Source organism: Eumetopias jubatus, unplaced genomic scaffold (assembly GCF_037043125.1).
Source record: "Eumetopias jubatus isolate StellerSeaLion01/CBP00866 unplaced genomic scaffold, mEumJub1_p1.0 scaffold_6, whole genome shotgun sequence".
Taxonomy (NCBI): Eukaryota; Metazoa; Chordata; class Mammalia; order Carnivora; family Otariidae; genus Eumetopias; species Eumetopias jubatus.
In genome coordinates, this window is record NW_028274812.1 from 71,575,684 (window position 1) to 71,596,413 (window position 20,730).

Genomic DNA, 20,730 nt, shown 5'->3' on the forward strand with positions numbered 1-20,730 from the left:
GTAGCAAATAGGACTTAAGACTTGGTGATTTATGCCTGTCAGAGCTGTTGTAGAAACCCCCAGAACCCGCAAAGTAACAGAAACTACTTTCGCCAACTTTTGTAACTTTCACTTTGCTCATTACCTTGCATTGTTACCGCTTACTTAATATGATTTATATATTTTTCAGAAGTCTGTGGCTGTGTCCCTATTGTCAGCATTGTCATTGATTATATTTACTTGGCCAGATATTCTAACTACATGATCTTCTCACAACAAAAGGGCTTCAAAAATGTTAGACGTGTCAACAGGCATTTACTTCAATCGCTATAATCTTCACTTTCACTAGAGGATATTAATAAGCATAAGCGTTGCTAGAAACAATTCATTGGCAAAATGAAAGCCTTTCCAGATAACGCGGATTGGTTAAAATATAAAGGTATCTCAGCCCTTACGGGAACAGGATACAAGAATCTAAAATACCCAGAAGCCTACACCTCTTGTAGCACCATCTTTCCCTAAAATGACTTTTCAGAGGTTTGAGTGATTGTTATATGCCATTGTCTTATCACTAGATATACATATATGTAGATAAATCTAGTTTACTAACATTATTGGAAAAATTTGCATGCCTTATTAGCATCACATTACTATTAGAAGAAGCTTTGTAGAGTCGGACATTTGGAAGGCAGCTATGCTCACCACTATACCACTAACGCAGAGTCGGACATTTGATTAATCTCATTTTGGAACACTGTTGGACCTTCCCTCTACCGGGTTGTATATGTGCTCACTGGTGCTTCTCACCTCTTCCTGTAATTGGTACAGTTCCTTATTACATATGTTCCTATGTATACACTTAAACAAAAAATTCACACGTGTACTTGAAATTAACTTTAATAATGGAAAACATTCCATCATACATTCCTTCTTTTGTTTTACAACTACAGCTTTGTGCGGTTTAGCTCTTCCCATTTTGGAGTATCATTATGGTCTCAACTTAAATATAATTATTCTTCTTTTGATGCTCAAGTTATCCCAATATGGCCCTTGTAAACCTACTGTTTCTTTACATCTGCACAAGATTTTTGAAGCATTCTTTATTTCTGGCAACAAGAGGTTCCAGCCAATCTTGATACTTCCCTGTCCTAGGTCATGGAATCAGCTACACTTCAAGGAACTATGGTTCTTTCTGGTAGAGAATAGTATCTCTCTCTCTCTCTCTCTCTCTCTCACACACACACACACACACACACACACACACACACACTATAATTAGGGTGGTAGGTAAAATGCTGTTGAGCTGTTTTTTGTGACATTTCTGGTTCACATAACATATGCTACTGAACTCTACTTTTCTTAATAAATTTTAATTGTCCCAAAGCATTGGCATGAACCTTGGCTAGATTTTGATGCCTCTTGTCCTAACCTGTTCAGCCCAAGACCACTAGGGACAAACCTATATTTAGAGAAAGTCAGATATATTGATCCATTCCAGTGAGGGAAATCTCACACTACAGAAATTGTGTGGGATGTCTCTGGAAACAAAGAAAGAGTTATAAAATCTGGGAGATGGATGCACTTGGGTGAAATTTAAAGGAAGCAGTGTTTTGATTCGAATCAGGGCTGTTTATAAAGAAGTCAACATCAGATCTGGACTGAAGAATAGTCTCAGGATCCTGTTTTCTTGAAAACAACAAAGTTACCGGATGTGGACTGCTGTATTCAGGAGCCCCTGAAATGGAAGGCTTTGCTTCTAGACTGGAAATTGAGGCTGCTTCTTTGTGTCAAAGTGACTTAAATCCTCCAAGCAAAAGCAGGCCATTTCATTCCTGCTGATAACAATTTCAACAGCAAGGTTCCTAACCCCGTATGCTTTCAGAGAACAAAATGTTTCATTGAGTTAGAAAGTAGACACTCAGAAGAGGGGGTGGTTATTATACTTTACTGAGCATACCCTTCAGGTAAATATTATTTCCTGTTAACTTTCCAGCTGGTGTTTCTGTTTGTTATCTCAGCCCAGTGAATGGCCAAGCAGATATTTACATTCTTTACATGTGAGCTAAATTTTACTTTCTCATTCTGAATTATCCTAAGTCTTGGAGGAAAACCTATTGACTTAATGTGCTGCTTTTGTGTATGCCTAGCCTTCTATCAACCGTGGTTATTGCGAGAAGCAGTCATCTTCAACATGTGAACCACAGGGTCATTTGCCTGTTAATGAGCTAAACTGACTGTGTCTCAAACAACTACTGCTATATCGCCATCTGAAACCCTAATGATATTCCTGATGGTCATTACCAAGCTGCAGTATTTGCCTTGAAATCCTGCTCACTTCTATCTCTGCTCAGGCATGACAGCTACCCTAGTGTCAATGAATTATACAAAAGGAAGCCCATTACTCTATCCACTGGTACTAAAGTAAAAGTGTAAGCTGTGCAGTAAGCAATACCAGAAGGCTTAAGGAAGTTATAGTCAAATTCAGGATACAGCTATATAATAGATTATTAAAAGTGGTGAAGTTTCAAGCATAGTAAATCATTAACCATAAAGAACATTTAGGCAAATGCAGACACCTAAACATAATTGTTTCCATGACAACTTAAGCATGTTTTTCTCATTCTGCTATTAAGAAAATTACATCCCAATTTGTTAGGTTAGTATTTTAAAACAATTCCTTCCTATGGTGTAATATTACTAAAGACAAGCTGAAAAGAATTGTTGCATTTTGTAATTGAGAGTTAAAAAATACAAGGAGACAACATAAAATTCAGTGTCTAGACTTTAAGAGCAAAACATGAGTAACAATCATCAACATCTAAACATTTCTTATTGGAGCTTAACTCTCCCTTGCCTCTGCTTCGTTTTTTAGCTACCATAATCTCATTTTTCTTTTCCTACCAAGCAGTACTGATTTGTAGTCTGTACTTATTTCTATCATTTTCTGCCTACTGCAATCTTCTACTCAAGCCAACTCTGTACTCCATCAAACTTTTCTCATTTCTTATCCTCTTCTGTTTATTTATGACATTGACTGAAAGCCATAATGTGCCAAGCATTATTCGAGGCACTGACTGAGAGCTTGAAAACAGAAAGTAGGCAAAGTGAAGATGGGAGTGCAGTAGAATGAGACACCAAGACTCCCTCCTTTCTTGGTCAACATTAACAGAGCACTTACCATATAAATGCTTTGCATTGGTTAACTCATTTAATCCTCTTGACAACCCAATCAGTTAGGAACTATTAGTATCCTGATTTTCATGATGAAGAAACTGCAGCAGGAAAATATTAAGTAACACAGCTAGTAAGTAGTAGATCTTGACTTTACTTCTTTGACCACAGAGATTCCTTATGTCTTTGTCTACTCCTCTGACTGCTCCTTGGTCTCATTTTGTCTCTTTCTCCTCATTCCATCCCCATTCCCTTGGGGATGACCTCCCAAATTACCTTTGTCCAGTTCAAATTCCAGTCACCTCTGCTTTATTTTTATCTCTTAAAAACACAATTTCTCTAATACTGAACGTGTTCTCTTTTTTGATCAATCAGCTCCTCTTCCCAATTATCCTCGGTCTCCTAGCGTAGACACCCTGAAGTCATACTGTGATTTTTTCCTTCCTTTTCCTGAGATGTTCTATCCTGTTCATTAAATCTCACATTTGCCCTTCATGTCATCCATTACCACATACCCTAACTCTTGCAACACAGCTTCCTAGCCACCTCCCCAAACATAGCATCTCTCTCCCACAATCTTCTGTTGAAAAATCTGCAATGGTTTCCTAATGTCTGACCTCTGACAGGCAACATATTCCTCTGCCTGGCTTTCAACGTTCTCCAAAAGCTATACCAACATGACCTATCCAACTTTATTTCCCACCACTTCTCAAAAAATAATCTCCTTTTTCCTCTGTTCCATTCTCTCTTCTTTTCCAATGACTACTCTGCTGCTGAGCTTCTTATCAATTCCCACCTTGACTATTAAAACAATCACTTGACCAATAGCCCGCCTCCAGTTTGTTCTTTCATTTATTCCCTTTTTATTCATTCATTCATCTAACAACATACTATACAAATGCCAGGGGTATAAAAATGGCTAGAACACAGTTCAAATCTCAAGGAATTCACAATCTAACAGGGAGAATACAGAGGACCACATGTATACCTATTGACTTTAAGTACTCTACTAAGGGTCTAACTACAATCTAGTGAAAATCCAAAGGAAGAAGCAATTAATTCTCCCAAAGGTGATGGGGAAAACCTTTACTGAAAAGGTAAAACCTAATCAGTGTGAGGACAAACATAATCTCATGAGGGTGTCTGTGGAGTACATTCCAGGTGACAGTGAAAAGCAAGAGCAGAGGACTTTGGTATTAAAGACAATGACATATTTGAAGAGTTTGGTTCAACTTGCCTAATATGTATAGTGTAAGGAGATAGCAAGAGAGGAGCAGAAAATGAAACTGGAAGATAAATGGATATATTTTGAAGTCTTACATAATATGTGAAGGCATTTTCCCATTATCCCCTAGGTAATAGAAATGAGTCTTGGTAGGTGTTTAAGTGAAGGAAGTAAAAGTTGGGGGAAGAGGACAGGGTGACAATGATCAGATTTATATGTTAGAAACATTATGCCAATGAATCAGGTAATAGGACTAAGTCCTAAACAATAGCAGTGGTGACGAAAACAGAAAGACACAGACAATTCAAATCAATAGGGCTTGCTGACTTATTAAATGTAGGGGCTGTGAGGAAAAGGCAGTCAAAAGTTTTTAATGTCTACTACCGAGTAGATGGTGAGGCCTTTGACCACAGAAAGAAATACAGAGGGAGAAACAAGTCTGTCCAAGACAATGAGTTTGGCCTGCAACCTGCTGAAACGGGGGTGACCGTCTGACGTGGGGTCCAGCGTGTGGTTGGGAATCTTTAGAGAGCACTAGGGCTTGGGTGGATGGTCAAGATCCCAGCAGAGGACCATTTGGTCTAGCTCCCTTTATTCTGGCTCTATTGTACTTACCAGGCAACTTTCTGATATTAAATTGAGCTTTTCAAACTGGGTTTGGTATTTTTATTATTTGGAAATTTTACTTCCAGCCTTAACTTGATAACCCCAAATTATGGCTCACCAGCCATTCTTTTCTGTGTTTAGAAGTCTTGCAGAATCAAATGAGGGTTGATAGAACAGATAAAATAAAAAACCTGATGTTGTAAAGTTCAGTGTTAGCTCTCACCATCCCACCTCCTTCAAGGCCAGATCCTTGCCCCCCCCCGCCCCCCTGCCCCAGGCCTTGCCTCAACAGCCAGCCAACCTATCTTTAACATCATTTTTAAACTACAGCTATGAAAATCATAAACACTGAGAAGTAGGTCTGTTTGAAGTTTACCTTCATGATATATGTGGAAAATGGATTTTGAAACATATTCATATTAAAAATAACATTTAACCTACATAGAAAACAAATTATATAAACACCTTAATAAAAGTCACCAAGGCAGGAAAAAATACACTAAATATAAATGATCCCCTCGTCATTAAAGCACGTTTAACAGTCCCTCCACCTGGGAGTCTTTATTATCCAGGAGTTGGTATTAAAATTATGTAAGACAGTAATAAAATTATAGCTCTAAAATTCAGCTATCAGTAATTCACATGGGCCCTAAACACAACTGCCAATGGGGTCAGGCAAACAAGACAAGGCAGCAGGAACGGGCACCGGAAGTGCCTGGCCTATGAGAGAGCACAGCCGCTATTCACAGGAATGCCAGCCAAGTACTGCCAAATATTCTGATTTTTGTCAAGGGGCCAGAAATCTGGATTTTATGTAAAATTTCCAGATTTTTAAAATTCACGTGACCTCTGCGCTAATTATTCCAAATTAGCGAGGTCTTATTATACATCAGTTTCACCTATGTCAACATTTAATAGCTAATGAGGCTGAAAATACTGCCTAGACTTTAAAATTTTAATGTTTAAAAAAATAAAATAAAATTTTAATGTTTAACATTAAATATGATTTTAGAAATAAATAAGCTTCTATCTCAGTCACAATCTTATAAATATATTAATATCTAAAGAGCATCATAATTTCAGCCTTTAATGCTGCCAAACTTTTTCTGACAAATAAAAGCTGAGTGGACAGAGTTTTACTTTTCAATTTTAATAGAATGCAAAATGTGTTACAGAGAACAACTTTTAGTTTTTTGTAGCAGGTTGACAGCGAATATACATGAGAATCCAGAAAACATTCACACAACCGATGAATGTGCCAGACCCACAAAATTAACTAATTTTAAAGGATGCAAAGATACTTGTCAATATAATATTTGCCACTGCTCATAACTTGGTGAGCTCTACTTTAAAAATTCAGTCTCTAACTAGGTCTCATCAACAGCTCTAGTTAAGTTCACCTTGACCCCAGAGGTGACTTTACCCTGTCCCCCACGGAGACCAGCTATGTAAATCTGGGGCCTGGGCACTTGGCTGCTGCCTTCTCTCTTAGACTGCGTGCCAGCATCCTTGGGTGGGTACACCTGTGAACAATTTTCTCTTCTCATGTGACTGAGATCAGTTTGTACTGAGTGAGTAGCTTTCTGACGCAAATTGGCCTAAAAAGAAAGAGAATACACAGGAATTAACCCATCTCTAAAGAACAAATGATATCAGCCTCATCTTTTTTCTCAATCCACAAAGAAATTAGCCCTACAACATAGCATTTTTCTACAAAACATTAAAACATTAGAAAAACTAGAACATAATAAATATCCTTGGGCTAAGAAGTAGGAAAATACATAAAAGGTTGAAAACGGATCCAAAGAAAGAACATACAGATTTAAATTTAACAGTGAGCTCAATTATTTATTAATATAATCTTCTAATTCCTTCATTATTATACTTTGAGATTCAATACCACTTGGATTTTCCCACCATACTTGGTTTATTGTTTTAAAAGGCAAAAATTTAACATACTGTCTTTTTTAAATGGACTTCACCCAAGACTTTTAATATAAAAAGTTCTGATGTCTTCAGGTTATATTTTATAGTATTCTACATCTTGCTTGCTCTTTTTATGGATTACTAGTAAACATGAAGTTAAACAGATTACTCAGGCTGGGAAGCAAAGAGGAGTTTATAAAAAGGAGACTAGGATTTACTGAAGTGATGAGGAAGTCCAAGAAAAAAACTCAGAAGCATTAGAGCCTGAGTTAAAAAGTAGAGACCTGGAATGAGAGGAAACATTCCAGATTTTGAGACACTGTGGGTGAGTGAGAACTGAAACTACTTCCCCTACACTGAGTTTATGGTCTACATTAATATGACTTCGTTATTCCGTTGTCCTCATTAGCAGGATTTTACCATTCCAAGAGACCCCTGTGAAGACAAATATCTTCAGTGTTCACTACAGAACATCCTGAAAGACGCATCTTCAGTAGTAAGCATCAACAGAGATTAAGCCCTAACATTCTTTGCACCACTGCCCCATAAATCTTTACCCTCTACTCCCGTCAGTGCTGGGCTGCTCTTTCATGATCTTTACCCAATCCAGTTCAAGCCTTCCTCCTGTCCCCTGACCTGCCCTTGGCATTGTAAGACCTGCCTTCCACCGTACTTCGCATTCTCAATAAATTCTGACCTTGCTGCTCCCCCTCGAGACACTGCCAAAGCTCTGCTGAGGTGGTGGTTCCTCCTACAGCTTTAAGCAGTACACTCAGTTTTGTCCTATCAGCAGGTTGTACTGGTAATACATCGGGAGCTGGCATTCAACATGATGCAATTTCTAGAGGATAATTAGGTCTCCGGTGGGAATCAGAATGAAGTGGAGGTTGAGCAATGAGAAGAGGGGGTCAGTCGATATGCAGTGCAGCCCCACCGAATACCCCAATCTCTTTATATTTCCAGTCCAGACCTATGTTGGCACTTCTACCTCTCATGCTATCCAGCCATCATTCCCCTCTTCTCCTTTGCATATTTATACCTCAGACCAAAAAAAAAATGTCATTTAGTCAACTTTTATTTCACTTCTGTTATACCACTTACCAAGAGGTACTGAAATATTTTTAGTGTATCAATGTCACTTCCTAGATGATTAGCTTCTAAAGAACAAAGTAGTGGTATCTATGTTACCTAGTATATATCCGATGGGCTCAAGTGAGTTTAATAGATAACAGAAAAGAACATGGGGAGGGAGTGGAGCTTCATGAATTACAGAAGAGTGACTGACGGGAATGGAACAAAAGGATCTGGAAGATGTACCAGGAAACTAATCCTTTCTCATCCCAGGAAATCAAGGGACTGAAAAGCTGCCACCAGAAAGGGTGTCTGCCACCAGAAAAATGTCAAGGTTGGTGAAAAGCCTATAAAACACTGAATATACAAATGGACAAAGGCTAGACCTTATATGAAAATAGAACTCTGACCCACAACATCTGTAGCCATAGTTATCAGCCCAGAACAGGCAGGACTTGGCCAGCTTCCCTATTTTTTTTTTTCTGCCCCCACCTTTCAACTAAGGACCAACCAGAGAAAGCCAACGATGCCCACCAAACCAATCACGTAAGATCCCCCACTTTGAGTTAGCCCACCTCCATCTTCCCCATGTCAACAACCTCTAATCAGAGAACGCCCGAAACCTTCCCCTCTTTCACTATCAAGCTCTCCCACTTCTCCTGCCTGCTTTGGAGTTTCTGCCAACTGCAATGATGGTGGTTGACTCCCTTGCTATAGCCAACTTTGAATAAATAGCCTCTGTTCCCATTTGGGTAGGCTTTGTTTATTTCCATACCTGATTTCAGTTGAAGAGATGCACAAAATATACTAAGAAAAGGCTACAGATATAAAATAGTTTGTTTCCTTCATACTCTAAATACCTGTTGTTTAAAATGAGGAGGTACTGTAAAAAGAGTGAGTGGGAGGAATTCCACCGAGTCAGACACGGCTAAGAGTTTCAAAGCCATGCTTTAGGAGCAGGCGCCTCTTATGATTAAAGTAACTGAGAATCAGAAGGACAAGAGAGCTCAGTGCCTGTAGAGAAGATGTTGACAACAAGAGGGAACACTACCTGAGATATAACAGAGGTAATATTCTGCTCCTCAAAAAAAAAAAAATTCCAAAAAAGATAAGGGTATACGTTCAATAATTAGAGGAAGCTGAGAGTGCTTTAAATACTAGAACCTCATAGGGCGCCTGGGTGGCTCAGTTGGTTAAGCGACTGCCTTCGGCTCAGGTCATGATCCTGGAGTCCCAGGATCGAGTCCTGCATCTGGCTCCCTGCTCAGCAGGGAGTCTGCTTCTCCCTCTGACCCTCCCCCCTTCTCATGCTCTCTCTCTATCTCATTCTCTCTCTCAAATAAATAAATAAAATCTTTTAAAAAAATAAATACTAGAACCTCATAGATTAGCACAATAGATGGATCTAGAAAGAGAGAGCAAGCAACTACCATTGTTCTAGTTACTGGATGGTATAATTTGAGAATAGTTTCATCCTTCTGTACATGCTTAAAATTAGAAGACAATCTTACAAGGTAAAGCTGGCAAATTAATATGCAAAGAACTCTGTATGCAACTCATTAGTTTATATAAATAATTTAAATTACTAACTCTGTGAGTAACAATACATTAAAGTTCCCCAACCTAGGGGCGCCTGGGTGGCTCAGTCAAGTTAAGCAGCTGCCTTTAGCTCAGGTCATGATCCCGGGGTCCTGGGATAGAGCCCCACATCGGGCTCCCTGCTCAGCGAGAGCCTGCTTCTCCCTCTCCCTCAGCCTGCCGCTCTGCCTACTTGTGTGCTCTCTCTGTCTCTCTGTCAATAAATAAATAAAATCTTTAAAAAATAATAAAAATAAAGTTCCCCAACCTATACCTCTCGACCTTAGCGCCGTCTTCTTGGAAACCCCCTGACTAAGTGAGCCAAGTGGAGGAAGAAGTGATGTGGGGGCTGAAGCAAAAAAGATTAGGCAGAGGTTCAAGCAAACAGCTAGGTTGTACACCCATGGAAACCACAGGAGCAGACATAAGGAAAGCCAGAGGCGAGGGACGCTGGTACAAACTCTTGGACTGCATGCTGACTTTCGAGAACTTGATTCAATGGATCTAGAATGTCCATTGCCATCTGATCGCAACAACCACCTTTGAGAGACCCACCTTGCTCATACCAAAACTGTCCCTTTTGGTCCTATGCCCTGGACCTGTGACTTGAGGGACTAATTCTGTTTTCGTATGTGGCTGAATGTAACATATATACAATAAATCATCTCTTCTGCTGTCTTAACTAAAGAAAAAAAAAATCCCCAACCTATAAATAATTTTAGAAAATATTGTTACAAACCAATTTTATGGCTTTTCTTCTTAATTCCCATTCATTCCACTCATATGATCTCACAATTGTTGGTGGTAATATGTGCGTATCCGTCTGTGTGCTACTTTCAGACTTTGTAATTGGCTTTATATGTTTGTCAACATCCTTCATCTAAAGAAATCAAGTTTTGTGATTAGTAATTATTAAAAAACTAAGCATTATTTAGGGATAACTAAAAATATTTAGCTAAACTAACAAAAAGATTAGAAAAACAAGAATTTTTGAACATGGAATATACTCATAAAGACAGCAGAGAAAATAAGCTTGTAGTTGTGAGCTAAATGAGATAACTTTCCTGGGCATTATGGCTTTCTTTGTACCTGACTTTGTGAACTTAATATGGGAGACATACTTTGGAAGAGGAAAACATAACATCACTCATTCCTAATTCAAATGCCCCTCTCACATTGGTAGCATAAGCAAATACTTTGTTGAAAACTGACAGAAGTTTAAAATAGCCATTAAATATTAAATATAAATCACATTTGTTTGAAGTATCAAAACATCTTTAGGATATATCTTTTTTTAATGATAGCTGATGATGGGATTTTTAAAGTTTATTTATTTATAATCTCTACACCCAATGTGGGGCTCGAACTCATGACCCAGAGAAGAGAGTCACATGCTCTACCAACTAAGCCAGCCAGGAGCCCCTAGGATATATCTTAAACCCAAACTATGCATACACAGCATATTATCCAAGGTGGTTTTTGTTTTAGTTGGATATTTTGATTTTCTGCTGTGTCACTCAGAAACTCACTATTAAAATATTAAATATTAACTCCAGGCTAAACAAGGTATGATTATGCGGTATATGAAATTGCTGGAGGGGGTGGTAGAGGTCTAAAGAACTCAGATCAGGGGCGCCTGGGTGGCTCAGTCGTTAAGCGTCTGCCTTCGGCTCAGGCCATGATCCCCGAGGCCTGGGATCGAGCCCCTCACTGGTCTCCCTGCTCCGCGGGAAGCCTGCCTCTCCCTCTCCCACTCCCGCTACTTGTGTTCCCTCTCTCGCTGTGTCTCTCTCTGTCAAATAAATAAATAAAATCTTTAAAAAAAGAACTCAGATCATAGTGAAGAGAAGGGAGAGAAGATTAGCTTCTTTTTTCTTCTATTCTAGTATAACTAACAGTGTTGTATTAGTTTCAGGTGTACAATACAGTGATTCAACAATTCTAAACATTACTCAGTGCTCCTCACGCTAAGTGTACTCTTGATCCCCTCACATATTTCACCCATTCCCCCACCTACCTGTCCTCTGACAACCACCAGTTTGTTCTCTATATTTAAGAGTCTGTCCCTTCTTCTCTTTGTCCATTTGCTTTTGTCTCTTAAACTCCACACATGAATGAAATCATATGGTATTTGTCTTTCTCTGACTGACTTATTTCACTTAGCATTATATCCTCTTGAGCCAACCATGTTGTTGCAAATGGCAAGATTTCATTCTTTTTTATGGCTGAGTAATATTCCTAATATATATATATGCCATATCTCCTTTATCCATTCAAGATTAACTTACTCCAAGGGGCGCCTGGATGGCTTAGTTGGTTAAGCATCTGCCTTCAGCTTGGGTCATGATCTCAGGGTCCTGGGATCGAGTCCCGCATCCATCTCCCTGCTCATCGGGAAGTCTGCCTCTCCCTCCCCATCTGCCTTCAGCTCATGCTCTCTCTCTCACTCTCTTAAATAAAATCTTTTTAAAAAAAATAAGATCTTTAAAAAAAAAAAACTTCTTACTCCAAATCAAGCAATAGATAATCACTGATTGCCCTACCATTTAACATAAGATATCATTTTTGTCTTCAAAACTATGTTATGATATAGTTGGATAGATAAAACATGCTGCAAGATGATTAGCAATATTATACAATTCAAGTAAATGACTAGTAAATAATTATAAGAACCACAGCTTTGAAATATGAAGGTCACTGAAGAAGAGCTGGGAATTAAATATACAGAAAGGGAAAAACAAGAACAAATAAATGGGGGGAAATTGTTCTTTAATGGAAAACTACGCATTATCTACATATAGCACACCTTTCTGATGATCTGATTCTAGCCTTTCACTGTCTTTGAGGTATCTTACAACTCCGTAAGTTATATTAAGTGGCAGCAAGGCCAAAAAATTCTTGTCTATAGACAGGCAAATTCATAATGCCTTCAAGGTTTTTTATGGAACTTGACAATGTAATTCTCTAATTTATAACAGAAAGTCAAGAGTCAAGCATAGCCAAGTTTCTTTAGAGAGGAAAGGGTGGGAGAACTTAGTCTATAGGCATCAAAACTTATTATAAGGCTCTAGTAAGATGAATAGAGAGCCTAAAAATTAAGCCTGTGCATAGAAGACACTGTAGATTCGGGGAAAGGACAGAGCACTGAACAAGTGGTCTGGGACAATTCACTACTCAAAAGGAAAAAAAGTTAAAATTAGATCTTCACCTCCCCCTAGACACAAAAATCAAATCCAAGTCAATTAAAGACTTGGGTGTGAAAGGTAAATCCATAATTGTTGTAAAACAATGTAGGAGAATATTTTTATGATCTAAGATACTTGAGGATTTCTTAAACAAGACACAAAAGTTGAAGACATGAAAGAAAAAAGAACAATAAACTACATATGAAATTGAAAAAATTTCATTTGTGAAAAGACACAACAAAAGAATAAAAAATATAAAACTGGGAGAGCCTAGGCCAGTGCAATGCAATCAAGAGCCTAGAAACAAACCCATTCCGTAGGAGAATTGTTAATTCAATGGAGGTGTCATCATACTGAGTGTCATCATATTGAAAAACATATATTATTATTATCCCTACCAGTCACTGCTAGGATCACCTACAGTTTTAGAAGTAGGCAGAGTAAAAAATCTAACTAAAACCATTATGTTTTATTAAGACATAATTAATAAAACCACTATTTTTAAAAAAGCTAAGTAAAGGGTACTTCTTATGGATGGGACAACCCAATATAATAAACATAAACAATTACTTGATTATTTCATTTGATTATTTTAATGCAATTCCAGTTAAAATCTCAGGAAGATTTTGGGGGAAACTTGGCAAATTTATTAAGAAAATTACATGGATATATAATGATTCATGCATGACTATCTAAGACAATTTTCAAAAAGGAAAAGGGAAAGGAAAGAGCTTGCCCTATCAGGTAATAAAATATCCCAGAAAGCAATAGTAATGAAAGCAATATGGTACCAGTGCCGAGACAGACACACAGACCTGTTATCTTACAGCTCTAAGTTATCACCTGTGTTACCTGCCCTAAGCTCCTTTAATTTTAGATAAGGAAATACTATAGTTTCAATTATTTATCTAAATGTAGTATTTCTCTTCCAGAGTTCTCCAGTCTAATTCATCAACTTGACTCCTTTGCTTGTTTTCATTATTCTTTACGGATTTCATTAGTGTCCCTCTTCAAGGGTGAATGTCTTTCTGAGAGCGTTAAAGGCCCTCTTTGGATCCTGTCTCTGCCTGGACTTAGGAACCATTCTACAACAAAGTCTGACTTTTTAATTAAGTATTCTTTTAAAAGTCATAAATTCTTAAAATACTGACTCTGCTTACATGAGAATATGGAATGAGGGTTTCAAACTGTTGATGAAGCTCCAGGAGCTGAATTAATTCTGCATTTTTTTTGGCCTTTTCTCTAATTAAATCAATATAATTTTCAGGATTTTCTGCAAATAAGTATGCAGCATCTCTGGTATTGAAAGTGTAATACTTTTCTTTATATTTCAAAATCCCAATTCCTGGATTTCCTGAAAATTAAGAAAAGGAAATGAATTAGGCATGAAATATTAAGTGATTCTATGTAATACAACCATAAAACCATCCCCTATCTACTGCATATTTAACATATGACTTACACTTTTCATTTTGCTAAAATAGTACAATTTGCAACTTTTTTTAAAGACTTTATTTATTTACTCATGAGAGACAGAGACAGAGAGAGAGGCAGAGGCAGAGGGAGAAGCAGGCTCCCCGCAGAGCAGGGAGCCCGATGCAGGACTCGATCCCAGGACCCTGGGATCATGACCTGAGCCAAAGGCAGACGCTTAACCGACTGAGCCACCCAGGTGTCCCACAATTTGCAATTTTAAATTATACATTTTATTAAATTATATTTTATGTGAAATTCATATTAAATTATTTTAAAGTATGGTTTATATAAAAACTTACTATCCAGATATAAGGTGTTTGAAAATCTTTTATGAGAATCACTTAGTCGTCTGATGGTTTTTTCAAATCTCCTTTAACTAAACTACTACAAGCATTGTTTTTAAAAATAATTCTATAAAAACTACAAAGATGGGACTTTTTTCCAAAATAGAGGTTTCTTCTTTTTCTTTTTTTTAAGATTTTTTTATTTTTAAGTAATCTCTACATCCAACGTGGGGCTTGAACTCAAAATCCCAAGAGCGAGAGTCGCATGTTCCACCGATTGAGCCAGCCAGGGACCCCCAATACAAGTTTCAATGTTAGAAAATATTTCCCACTGTGAATGGATACTACATAAAATATGGATTATTAAATATCCACATAGTTGGTGAGAAACAGTAATACTGTCTTACTTATTTTTTCACTTGTTCAACAAAATTTATTGGCCTTATTCCTGACACTAAGGATATAAAAGAAAACAAATTTCCTGCTCTCAGTAGATCAACAAATATATCATAGGTCAGAGAGTACTGCAGAAAAAGTAATTAAACATAAAGCCAGCTAAACACATAGTAAAAAGAAGAGGGTGAGGTTGATATTTTAAATTGGGTGATCTAGGAAGTTTGAACAAAATGAAGTAGCAAGATACGTAGCTTTATGTGGGATAGAGTTTTCCAAGTAGAGGGAATAGCAAGGCAAAGGCTGAGGTGAAAATGTGTTTGGAACGTTCAAGAATAGCAAGAAGGCCAGTGAGCCTGGAGCAGTGAGCAAGGGAGACTGGCTGGCAATGAAGTCGGCGACATCATCTGAAAAGGACCCTAACCGGTAAGCCACAGTGTCACCTTCTTTCTAATAAAAAAGTAATACCCAACTGTGAAACATAACAAAAGAAATAACAAAGAACAAAGAAAAGGAGGAGATTAATGGTGTAAGGTAAATTAGAAGTAATTTTGTCAGGGGCGCCTGGGCGGCTCAGTCGGTTAAGCATCTGCCTTCGGCTCGGGTCATGATCCCAGGGTCCTGGGACACAGCCCCGCATCGGGCTCCCTGCTCCGCGGGGAGTCTGCTTCTCCCTCTGCCCCACCCCCTGCTCGTGTTTTCTCCCTCTCTCTCTCAAATAAATAAATAAATAATTTTGTCAAACTCTTTTCATTCTAGCCCTAGCTGACTTTTTATTTCCAATTCATAGGGCACTTTTGGATAATAATTTCTGGTTTACTCTTTATTTTGGGGAAACTCTCATAATACATACATCACTGAGAGATTTTACTTGATAAAATACTGGCCATCTCCTTAGATATGACTTATCCAGAAATCCTGATTTATGTTAATGGACTATAACCATAAGGTGACAGCATATTGTGTAATAAACATAACCAGCCAAATTAGTGTTGCTCTTTCAAGTCATTACTTTGGAAGATGATATATTTTAGTAATGCCATGTGAATTTCTCGAATCCTTCATTGGACATATGAGTCATCCATCTTTTTATGATACTGTGGCATCCATATTTCATTATATACACATTCCATCACTTATCATTTGTAGCATAATTTCTTGGTTATATCAGTCTACCAGATTATTCTATGAGTACTTCAAAGATGAAAACGGTCTGGATCATCTTTGTGGCTCCTTTCCTAGCTCATCATCAGATCCCATAAAATTTTAAAAAACGAATAAGTAAAAAAAAAAAATGAATAAGTGACAACGATAGCACTTTATTCAAAGAAAAAATGGGGAAGTCAAAGTAAGGTTGTTCCCAACAATATACCTGGAAGGAGAAGACCATCTGTTGTAGCAAATGTGTAAGCACAAAATCCCCGATACTGAATTAACAATTTATCAAAATTTGCTGTTGTTTCTGGGAAAAGCCATTCTTGTTTTCTGAAATCCGCCAGATGTACTCTATCTTCTAAAATGAAAGAGGAGGACAAGAAAAACTTTAGTCAATGAGAAGAGTAAACAACCCAAGGAAATGAGCAGAAAAGACTGGCTGCTATATGACTAAAATAGAGATAGATCAGCTTCATTCAAGACAGTAGAGCTCTTCGTAATATACTAGGTGGCCAAATACTTGGAATGTGATGCTCATACACAAGGACTATTGCTTCTTGAAACAGCAGAGAATGTTCTGAGCAGAAAGATTCAAGGAAATCTCTCTCAGTAACTTACTTTTGATAAACAAGGTGTACAATTTTTGTTCTTTACACTTTAAAAATTCTTCCTAATCGTGGTTGGTTTACTTATTTACATGTGATAAACACACTGTCTAAATTTTTTTCTCCAAACAAAAACACGTATTTATAAAACATCGATCCCCAAGGGTCTTAGCTTTTGCAATCCTTATACTAATCTTCTGGGCAGGGCCCTGTATCCATACGGCAGATACCACAGATGCCCTTGTGGCCACAGCTAGAAGTAAATGCAAATGCTGGGAAAAATAAACCTTCCTTCTTTTTTCGTGATATACCTGAAAGCCTCAAAACAGTGATGAGATGTGGCAAGTGTTAATTAAATTCTTTTAGAAGAGTATTCGGTCTCCCAATTCACTGGGATCAGTAATGGGATAGTGTCTTATTGAATATAAAGTTGTGGCACATGGGGGGAAATGACATGTTAACTCTAAGAAGTAAATCGTTTTGTCAACATGGTTGAGTCTAATATCTACTGTTGAGGTGACTTTAACTTTTCAGTTTCAGGTAGTATCTGTGTATATATGCTGTTTTTATAAAATAAAAAGAGTAGGAAAAACTTGAACTGGAAGGATGCCTTTGAGTCTCTCTAATTTAGTTTTCAGGGTTTTTTTTATTCTAATAGTTTAAGAATGGAAACACCACTTCATTTTCATTTTCCACTTTTACAAAATTTGAATTTGAAAAGGAAATTTAGAGAGTAAATTATCTAATTTCAATTTCTGGAAAAACCTTTTTAGGCAACAACTCCTAGACTCTATTTTGGCATTTCTCATTAACTTCAAGTTGTCTGTAACTAAGACAGAAGACAACAAAAAAGTAAATAGCAGTCTGTTGATAAAGACAGCCTTCCCATAAGAATCAACGTGTCTCTTAAAGGGTCTAAAATCAGCTCACATTTACAGGGATAAAATTCATTGATTTGTAAATTTCAGCCTGACTCTGAAGAAGATATAGGGCAAATAGCATTCCAAAGAAATAGAGCTTTACTTGCAACAAATATGGCAAGGATTAATATCCTTTTCTACTATGAATCAATCAATAATAAAATCATGAAGACTACAATAGAAACACATAGGCAAGGAACATCATTGTCAACTAAAACACTGACAATAGGGGTGCCTGGGTGGCTCAGTCGTTAAGTGTCTGCCTTCGGCTCAGGTCATGATCCCAAGGTCCTGGGATCCAGCCCCGCATCGGGCTCCCTGCTCCGCGGGAAGCCTGCTTCTCCCTCTCCCACTCCCCCTGCTTGTGTTCCCTCTCTCGCTGTGTCTCTCTCTGTCAAATAAATAAATAAAATCTTTAAAAAAAAAAAAAACACTGACAATAACATCAAGAATGTTCATTGCGGGATAGTAAGGTACTCAGTGGATATATTTTCTATTTTCCGCATTTTCTATGACAAACATTAGTACTCTTTTAATCAAGAAAGATGCTTAATACCTTATCAGGAAGAGAGTACATGAAAATTTTACCTTTTTTTTTTTTTTAAGTAAACTCTACACCCAACGTGAGGCTTCTCACGACCCTGAGATTCAGGAACCCATGCGCCTTGGACTGAGGCTGCCAAGTGCCCCAAGCATGAAAATTTTAAAACAAAAGAGTGACTTTATTCTAGAGGCAATTTGAAGAGGAAGAGGAAGTCAAAGATGATTTCTATTACCCAGGTGTTCCTTTACCCTACACACATCAGTTTTCACAGTCAGCCCATCAAGAAGATTCTGTATGACTTTCTCAGGAAAGAGTAGTTCATGAGCACCCAGGAATGGTACAAGATGAGTTGTTAAATTACTGAGGACACTAATCAAAACAGTTTCATCCTGGAAGCTAGTCCACAGGTTGGAAAGTGCGATGAAGATGGGCTGAGGAAGAGAAAGCAATGTTCAAAATACAACTGTCTAATAAAATTATAAATCACTGTACTCTTAACAAATTTGTGTTTGTAAAGAAATTAATTCTTCCAGAAGACAAGTCAAAGTCTCCCGAGGTTAAACAATAAAATCTACAGAGCAACTGGACTCATAAGTTATGAGAAAAAACTTGTACTTTATTTCAAAGCATTTTATCTTGGAGTGATTGTCATAAAGTTAATTTACCCAAAAAAGCCAAACATTTATGGATGCTTGACCTCAAAAGGTCAAGGGGAAATAGCTTCTTTTTAAAAAAAAAAAAAGCTAAATATAACTCATTACTCTCAGATTTATCTGGCTCAATCATGATTCAAAAGAACCTGGAAAATCTGGATACATCTTAGGGCATATCTTGTGAGCAGCAAGTTAAAGATTTTAGGTCAGTGAGATAAAGTTTTTTATTCATATTAAAGGTCACTGACTTACAGAACAAACATTAAAAAAATTAATCAGGCCCTACTAATAAGTGAAACAGCTTAGCCTTTTGTTTCTTGGTTTTTAAAACCGAATATTAGGAATGGTTACAGAAAATTCTCAGAGCCTCAAAATGCTCTATAAAATACTGCATGTGCATCTTATACCTCCTTAGGGCTACCAGATTTGCCCATAAGGTGGTGCAGATAATCAGAAAGTCAGTATACATATAGGCCCGGTAAACACAGTGATCATCCTCTGTCTCTTCATAAAGGTCACAAGTTACACCACCTCTTTGCTGGAGGCAATTTTAAACCAGCCCCTGTGAACATGTTTTCAACGCTGCCTTATGGATTCATTCTGCTGCCACAATATTTACTGAAATTATGGCAACCATAACACAGATCTGCATCTCCTTTAGTAGCAATGGCCTGCAAGGGCGATTCCTTCATCGGACTTACACTACTACAAAATAGCTGTAAAGAACAGGATCAACTTGTATAGAACAAATATTCTATTTTTAGTAACTAAATATAATTATAATTACTTCTGATTCAGTTGTATAGGACTCAAAGGTATATTCACCCTTAAGCAAGGTCAAAGTTGATAGCAAATACTTACAAAGACTTGTGACGTTGGGACAGCTGTCTTGGATTTTACAATCATTTTTAATTGTTCCAGTTGGGCTCCTAACTGCTTTATCATCATTTCTACTTCTTGAGCACAGGTAATTATATCTGACTGTGAAGACAATATAACTTACATTAATATTTTTATAATTTCACTATAAAAATCACGCGTTTTGAGCCCTACCTGCTCCCTATAGCCCCTGAAGGTAAGCACAATAAGAGCAGAAATTCTCTTGTTCCTGGTACCCCCAAACCAAGAACAGTATTGGCATATGGCGAGTGCTCCAGAAATAGTTGTTGGATGGATGAACCTTTTGAAATACAATGGCCATAATTTTTCCCAAAGGAATTCTTTTGCTCAAGGTATTCTTTGAAATGCAGTATAATTGCATTCCTGAGAAGTGGATCCTCTGACACAGCTTTGTTCAACTGTTATTTTCCCACTTCTCCATAAGAAAATTAATGAGGTGCTCCTCTGAAAACTATTCTGATACCAGAATGTTTACAAATTACATCCAAGAATGCAGAAAAATCTTAAAAAGCACATCACTGAAAGAAAAACAGTATATTTCTGATATGACACTAGTAATCTGAAAATAAGGTGTTAAATGCTGACTCTGATATAATGACTAACATTTATTCTTACTGTGTGCTAAGCATCATATGAAATACTTCTAAGTGTAAAAAAGGGGTGAGTATAAAGAGGAAGACCAAGATACTGAAAGGTGAATAAATTGCCCAAGGACACAGTTTAATAAAGGGTGGAATCATGGTTCCGTCCCAGACCGCTGGAAGCCAGAGCCCAGCTCTTACCCATTATATTGCACTACCTGAGATACGACCGGAAACGGCAGTGGTATGGGCTTATCAGTACAGTGCAAAAGAGTGAAAGTTACTTGAAGAGAAAAAAAATGCATCTGAGTCTTCAGATACTTGTAGTCAAACCACATGCTTTACTAGACCATTTTTTAATGACAAATAATTACTTCATAAAAATGCCAAATATTACTGTATTTCAACTAATGAAATTTTTTATTCACAAATGTAACATACATCCTGTTTTAAACGCACCCATACTATTCTTTAAGCA

General features: G+C 37.5%; 1 protein-coding gene across 1 annotated transcript in view; it reads right to left on the minus strand.

The window, feature by feature from the left end:
• Positions 1–6,348: 6,348 nt before the first annotated feature.
• The window catches only part of CFAP206 (cilia and flagella associated protein 206), a 28,606-nt gene continuing 14,224 nt past the window's right edge, over positions 6,349–20,730 (minus strand). The window contains exons 7-12 of the mRNA XM_028108123.2: positions 19,633–19,752; positions 18,351–18,549; positions 16,267–16,407; positions 13,902–14,095; positions 10,296–10,436; positions 6,349–6,579 (exon numbers count right to left, since the gene is read on the minus strand). Of these exons, the coding sequence (XP_027963924.1) occupies positions 6,349–6,579; positions 10,296–10,436; positions 13,902–14,095; positions 16,267–16,407; positions 18,351–18,549; positions 19,633–19,752 (1,026 nt within the window). The remainder of the gene's footprint in view (positions 6,580–10,295; positions 10,437–13,901; positions 14,096–16,266; positions 16,408–18,350; positions 18,550–19,632; positions 19,753–20,730) is intronic.